The following is a 7995-nucleotide window of genomic DNA, read 5'->3' as shown; positions in this document are numbered from 1 at the left end:
CTCCTCTATATCTTGGAAGTCTGGCCAGCATTCCTGCTCCCTTTTGACTGACCACAAGCACTTCTATCTGCTCAGGAACTACAACCCAGACTTTAGTATCAGCAATTGAAATGCCAATCAATATCACCTGCACTTAGTATCAGCAAATTTATCCCTAAAATCTTTTTCTGACCAAATGTATGACCCCCTTACCATCTATGCACTGAAACCTCCTGAAACTGATGCTGTTACTGATATTACTCTTGCATCTGTCTCCAATGCCTAACACAGGTGCAGCAGTATATGCTCTCTGGAACAGAGCTGCCCTGAAGTCACAGACCTCTCCTGCTGACTTCCAAAGTGGTCCCAGTCTGTGAAAAATGTCTCACCCTGAACTTTTGGTGGTTTTACCCTTCCAAAGTTCAATTTGGGAAATTATCTTAAAGGGATGTTCAGGAGTCTATTGCAAAAGTCCATCTGGGTGACCGCCTCTCCTCTGTCATCTTGACTCTGGCTTTTTTCCCTATATATCTTGAGGGTGACTCTGAAGTCTCTTACCTGAAGGAAAAGTGGGGGAAAGGGAATAAATAGTTAGGTAGCATCTATTATGTGCCAAGTAGTTTGCTCAGCACTTTTATGAATATTTTATCATTTGATCTTCACAATAGCCCTTTGAGGCATGTGCTGCTGTTATCCCTATTTTCCAGATGGGGAAACTGGGATCAAATGTCTTTTCTAAGACCATGCATATAGTTAAGTCACTGAGGCAGGTTTTGAATTCATTTCTTTCTGACTCTAAGTCTAGCATTCTATCCATTGTACCACTATCTGAGGGAGAGAGAAGAAGAGCCCTTGCCACATAAAGTATGACTACTTTATAGGATAACAGGAGTATCTGCTTTTATTAATTGCATGCTTCCAAACAATAACCAATACTTTCAAAATGACAACTACAGATAATTGATGACTATATTAAGGTATTACATATCACATCAATATTATCTCATTATATTATGTAGCACCATGTGGAGCATAGAAAGATTACTTTCATAGGGAAAATATTATAGTTGGGTTTCAAAATAAGAGAAAAAACCCTTAAATCATAAAGGAGAGAGAGGGAAAAAGAATGAGAGAGAGCAGAAGTGAGTGAACTAGAGACAGAAAGAGGAGGGACTATGCATAGAACATTATTTACTGAGCATATTCTGTAGGCATACTGCATTGGTAAGGACTAATGTGGTCATAAAAGATATGCAAACCCTGTTCTCTGTAAGCCTGACACTTTTAATATATTTAGGGACCTGGAAAAAGTTATTTAATTTCTCCTAAAATTTGTTTCCTCTCCCAAGAAATGGGGAATACTAATATACTGCCTATTTCTCAGGATGACTGAGTTCATTTTGAAATCTGTGAATAGCTATGGGAAAGCCACTAGACTATGAACTTCAGGAAGGAATGAGACATCTAAGCATAACCTTTTGATTTCATGTACCATATATTAGATTATACATATGATTTATAAGTACACATATTTGTGAATGTAGACATGTATGTGTATCATATCTGTAATATAACAGTAACACACATGCTGGGATGGATTTGAAATATAAGTAATGTGCAACCAAGTAATTGAAGGCTTAGAGTCTAAGTGTATATAGAAGAAACTAATTCATATAGAGGGATGCCAGAAATTGATGAAAAGAACACACAAAGCAGGAGATCCTAATGGAAAATGAGAATGTTAATGTAGTTTATTTCTAGATTTAACCTTTAGGGATCTGATTATGCAATGAGTTTATGAGGAAGCTTTAATGTTCTATACCCTTCTGTTCTCATTGTGAAAAGTAATCCGTAGTGTGGGTGACACGAGTTTAATATCATGTGTATATGATTTAAATCTCTTATTAAATTTCTTCAAATTTTCTAGATGTTATCTCCAATCATACAGTTTTGTTAAAATTTGAAAGACCAATTCAAGAACCTCCTCTCTGATCCAGAAAACCTTCCTAGCTCAATGGCCATTGGTAACCACTCACTGGTGACAGTGTTCATCCTCCAGGGTTTCTCTGAACACCCCAAACTCTGGATTCTGTTATTTGGCTGTTTCCTCTTCTTGTATGTGGTTGCCCTCACAGGCAATGTCCTGATCATCATAGCCATCACGCTCAACTCAAGTCTCCACAGACCCATGTACTTTTTTTTATGCAACTTGGCTACAATGGACATCATCTGTACCTCTTCCATTCTGCCCAAAGTACTGGAGGGACTGATCTCAGAGGAGAACACCATTTCCTATGGGGGCTGCATGACCCAGCTCTACTTTCTTATTTGGTCTGGATCATCAGAACTCCTTCTTTTCACAGTCATGGCTTATGACCGTTATGTGGCCATCTGCCACCCCTTGCATTACAGCACTATGATGAACAAGACACTCTGCAATGTGTTGGCAGCTGGTGTGTGGCTCATCTGTGCCTTCAATTCTTCCATAAATACTGGTTTGATGACACGACTGTCGTTCTGTGGACCCAATGTAATCACTCATTTCTTCTGTGAGATCCCTCCTCTCTTGTTGCTCTCTTGTACATCTACCTATATTAACAGTGTCATGACAGTCTTGGCAGATGCCTTCTATGGTTTTATAAATTTTCTTCTAACTTTGGTGTCTTATGGGTTCATTATCTGTAACATCTTCAAAATTCAGACATCAGAGGGAAAGAGGAGAGCTTTCTCTACCTGTTCATCCCATCTTATTGTGGTGTCTATGTATTATACAGCTGTTTTCTATGCCTATATAAGTCCTGTTTGTAGCTATAATCCAGAGAGTAGTAAACTGGCTGGTGTTTTGTATACTATGCTGAGCCCAACTCTGAATCCTCTAGTCTATACCCTAAGGAATAAGGAAGTCAAAATGGCTCTTAGGAAGCTCTTCCCCTTGTTTGGAAATTAAGTAGGAATTTTCAAGCTGCTTCATAGTGGGTAGAGGTATGGTATAATCTTATTTATGCCTGTAGTTGAGAAAATGCAACTTTTAAAAAATGATCTGCACTGACAATATCCTTTTGACTATTATGAATACCCAAATTAACTACCAAATATATATGAAGGAAGAGACTACATGCATTCAGAGAAAGAACTGATAAATAGAAATATGTATGAAACGATTTGAGTGCATGTACATATTTGCGTCTAATGGTATTCATCTCAAGGAGAAAGTGACAAGGAGAAAAGGGGTAAAAAGAAACTTATACAACTTTGTATATATATTTAAAATGAAAGTAAGTGGTGCAAAATAGATCTCTACTTTCATGTACAATCATTTTTTTCATGTCTACTATGTTTTGGAAATGCTTATTTTATTTTATAAAGTAAGAATAAAATAAACATTATGAACTTCATAATCACCAATAAACAAACATTTCTAAATGCAAAGAAGAGGAAGGAAAAAGATTTTACGTCGTATTGCAATAGACATAGGGTTGTGGTGGCTTCCAAACGGGCAAAATCTTGCCATAAAATGACTTGGAATATCTCAGGGTTTACATTCCAACTGCGGAGCTATTGGGAGAAGTGGAACAATGACTGATTTTGCAACTCCTGTAAAGACATGGTGGGACAAGCAGGTAAAACCATAAATTTTCTCCCTCCCAGATCCCTTCTCTGTGATTCTAGAAATGCTTGGTTTATCTATAGAAAGTTAATAGTAAGGAAGCAAAAGACCTGCATATTATTTAAGCTTAAATATTGAGGAGTATGATACTGATTGTGTAGGAAGCTTTGTCTTATAGTGGATAGAATTCTGGGCCAGCCTAGAATCAGGAAGACACATCTTCCTATATTCAAGTCTGACCTCTGACATTAACTCTGAGGCCCTGGTCAAGTCACTTAACCCAGTTTGCCTCAATTTCCTCATATGTAAAATGAGCTTGAAAAGGAAATGGTACATCTCGTTACTATCTTAACAAAGAAAAACCAAATAGGGTCACAACTAAACATAACTGAACAACAAAAAAGGCAATACTGTTTCTCCATATCTTAAGAAATGGAAATAATTACTTTATTTTAACCTTTATTTATCCCCCCCCCATCATATCTTCAGGTTTCAGAAGTTGTATTTCAGAATGTCTCATTGTCCACACATTACACAAAATAAAAGACCACATTTGGAATGAGCCAGTGAGAGAGTTAAATTATCCATTAGAGTTTTAATTTAGAACTATTGTCCCCAATCTGCTAGAGGTGATATATGCATTGTGCTTGGGTGAATTGAAATCTTATTAAAATATAGTTGAAACTTGACTGAGAGGGCTAACTTTTATTCACAGATCCATAGCCTTTAAGATTTACATTTATGATTGATTGAAAGCAGGAACCCAGAAAGATTAGACCAGAAGACTTATTCTGTGAGTATGTAGGCATATGTGAAAATGCTAAGGCATAATCCTGTTCATTTGAATTGTCAGGATAACACAGGATGCATAGTGACCATTTGAATTTTTTTTTCTTAATGTGTGCATTGTTATTGAATTCTTGATGAATGCTTAGAAAATAATGATATTTAGTGATAGTTTCCCAATCATTCATCAACAAGTATTTCTCAAAGTTGTGTTTTAGGGGAATGATCAAAGACAAACATTTGTTTCATTCCTCTATCATGTTCCTACAAGGCTTGGCATTGTAGGGAAGGCCGTATGATCTCAGACTTCAAATATTTGAAAGGCTGTTATATGGGAGAGAAATTAGTCTACCTTTGGATTCAGACAAAGGGCATAGGTAGCTGTCCTGGAAGCCCGGACTATGTGATCTGGACAACTCACCTGACCTCTCATTGTCCTAGGCAACTTTCTAAGACTCAGTTGAAGAGTAGGTGATGACTTGCATGACTAGAGGGAAATTCATTGTCTGGAAGATCTCTTAATGAATGGATTTGCAGCTCTAGTCCGTATTCCAGATAGCCCTAGAAAGAAGTAACAGGAGCCCTGGGTGGACTTTACAAAAGGATAAATTTAGTTTTGATTCATGGAAAAAAATGCCTTTGAAATTAGAATTTTCCAGAACTGATTGAGTTGCCTAGGGAGGCAATGAATTTTCCTCTTGTTGTAGATCTTCAAGCGTCAACTGAATTTTATAGCAGAGCCTGTACGAAGTATCAGTTTGAGATATGAGTCATTGAACTATCTCCTAGCACTGAAATTCTGGGATTCCTTAGACAAATATATATATATGTACACACACATACACATATATGTGTGTATTTTTCAAGTATATACACATATGTGTGCACATATACATATGGAGAGACACATATTGAAGACTATATAAAGTTTGTGTTGCTATTAGTTTATAATGTAAATACTTTTTTTGGGGGGGGGGGAATTTGGTTTAAATCCTTCAAAGTCCTCCCTAAAAACTAAGGAGGAAGTTCCCTGTCCTTAGTAACAGGTAAATATCATTCCAATTTGACTTATTTGGAAACCAGGTTTAGAAAATCCTGAAAGACACAGCAGAGATGCGGAATTTCATGTACAATCTTTTTTTTTCTGACTTGTGTATGCACAAGTTACATTCTATTTGATTATTGTTGAGTTCAGAAAAAGTGAAAAATTAATTAAAAAAAAAAGAAAATTCTTAAAGTAACCCATAGGTTTCCGTCAAAGTAGAGTTTTGGAGATCAACAAACTAGAAGAAGTAGAGTTAGGAAGACCTAAGTTGAAATCTGGTCTCAGACACTTCCCACATGTGTGACCTTGTGTGAATTTGTCTGACTCCACATCTTTATAAAATTCGGGTACAATAGTACTTACTAGATAGGGTTATTGAGAGGCTGAAAGGAAATAATATTTGTAAGGTACTTTGACAATCTAAAGTATCATATGATACTTAGCTTAAAGTGTTATCTACAAATGCTAGTTATTATCTTTAATATTAATGAAGACATACTTTTTATGCAGAGAAGTTAATGAGAATAATGGAACAAGACAGAAAATGATTTTAAATTTTTCAGGTGAAATGAAAATTCCATTTTTCCTCTAAACAAAGACACAAATAAAAATTCATGATGATCAAGTTGGTTTGAGGGCATGAATCGTGTTCCTACTGTCTCATATTTTCACTCTGTGATATACACAAAGACCAAGGCTCTGACATTGAATTAGATCAATGAAGAGGGAGCCAAAAGACTGAAAGTTTTCAGACGCTGCCTTGAGAGGTACCAGCAGAGTAGAAGACAGTCTTTGTTAACTTTGAAGGACTTTGCAAATGTAGAGGATATCATGCTTGCAGTGGAAATGAGGATGAGAAAGATGAGGAAGATGATGATAATTTGAGTTGGGAACTTGATCATAATAAGAATGTCCAGAGTTTTAGCCACAGAAGTATACCAAATCATTAATGAGATCTCCTTGCATTAACAGGCTTCCAACTTTTCCTGAGGAAAGACTGGATTCTGCTACCGAAGTAGTCTTATCCTTTGAAAGTATATAATTTGGTTGCATCTGCAAGTCCAGAGGTTTCTGTAAATAAGGAAAAAGTAGCTAGATGTTAATCAGAGAATTCCAAAATTTCTGAGGTGGGAGAGATGTCAGAATTTATTCCACTCTAAGAATTTATCCTTTATGCACCTTCCTCAACAAGTGGCCATGAAGTCTCATTTGGAAAACCTAAAATTAAGGGGAAAACTCACCCTCAGGTGTTCCTAGACTTGGAGTCCAATAACTTATTTCTAAAAATTATTTTATCTGTTTTCAATGTTTTACAATCACTTCCATATATCTTAGTTATTTTCTCTTCCTTTTCCTTTCTTACCACCTCCCTCCCCGCTACTGCCTCTAGACATCATGCAGTCTTAAATAGTTCTACACATACATTCCTATTAAATACATTTTCACCTTAGCCGTGTTGAATAGACGAAATAAAATGACTGGGAGAAACCATAAAACAAACCAAAACAAAGCATAATACAAAAGAAAATGGTCTGTTTTATTCTGCCATCAAATTCCATCGTTGTTTCTTTGGATGTGGAAGGCATTTTGCCTCAGAAGGCCATTGATATTTTTTTAGGTCCTTTCATTGATGTGAAGGACTAAGTCTACCAGAAAAATTACTCACGCACTCTGGTTATTGCAGTGTACAAAATTCTGCTGGTTCTCCTCCTTTCACTCAGCATCAGTTCATATAAGACTTTCCAGGCCTCTCTGAAGTCTTACTGTTCATCATTTCTTATAATACAATAGTATTCCATTACATTCATATACCACAAATTACTCAGCCATTCCCGATTGATGGGCACCCCCCTAACTTCCAGTTTTTGGCCACTACAAAGAGTGCTGCTCTAAATATTTTTGTACATGTGGGACCCTTTCTCATTTTTATGATCTCTTGGGGATACAGTCCTAGAAGCGATATTGCTGGGTCAAACAATATGAGCATTTTTGTAGCCTTTGGGGCAAAGCTCCAAATTGCTCTGCAGAATGGTTAAATCAGCACACAGTTCCACCAACAATTGATTACTGTTCCAACTCTCCCACATTTTCTCCAACATTTATCATCTTCCTGTTTGGTCATGTTAGCCAATCTGATAGGTGTGATGTGGTGCCTCAGAGTTGTTTTGACTTGCATCTCTCTAATCAATAGTGACTTAGAACATTTTTTCATGTGACTATAGATATCTTTAATTTCTTCCTCTGAAAACTTCGTGTTCATAGCCTTTGACCATTTTATCAACTGGAGAATTGTCAGGGGCGGAACCCCGACCACCGCATCAACTTACCCTGCCCAGGGTCTTCAGATGTCTCTGGCTCCCCCTTTGGGGATCAGGGGGAGAAATTATCAGGCAGAACTCCGGAGGTGGATAAGAGCACATTTATTACATGATAGTCAGCCAGAAGTCCCCCCCGTTCCCCTTCCATGTTGTTCCTATATCCCCCAGAACTCGCCCTCCTATTCGGGGTAAGCCCCTCCCCAGTTCCTCCCTGAGGGCGGAGCCCAGCCCAGTCCAGTAGAGCCGCCCCAGTGCCAGCG

General features: G+C 37.4%; 1 protein-coding gene across 1 annotated transcript; it reads left to right on the top strand.

Annotated features, from left to right (window-relative positions):
• The first annotated feature begins 1993 nt into the window (after positions 1–1993).
• On the top strand, positions 1994–2926 carry LOC140524946 (olfactory receptor 13A1-like). The gene has a single exon (XM_072639846.1). The coding sequence runs from the start codon at positions 1994–1996 to the stop codon at positions 2924–2926; it is 933 nt and encodes a 310-aa protein (XP_072495947.1).
• Positions 2927–7995: the final 5069 nt, after the last annotated feature.

The sequence above is a fragment of the Notamacropus eugenii genome, chromosome 1 (assembly GCF_028372415.1).
Source record: "Notamacropus eugenii isolate mMacEug1 chromosome 1, mMacEug1.pri_v2, whole genome shotgun sequence".
NCBI lineage: Eukaryota > Metazoa > Chordata > Mammalia > Diprotodontia > Macropodidae > Notamacropus > Notamacropus eugenii.
Note: the sequence above shows the minus strand (reverse complement) of the source record. Positions and strands in the feature narration are given on the sequence as shown.

Coding starts and splice junctions, on each gene's coding strand:
- LOC140524946 (XM_072639846.1), top strand. CDS start 1,994: ATGGCCATTGGTAACCACTCACTGGTGACAGTGTTCATCCTCCAGGGT.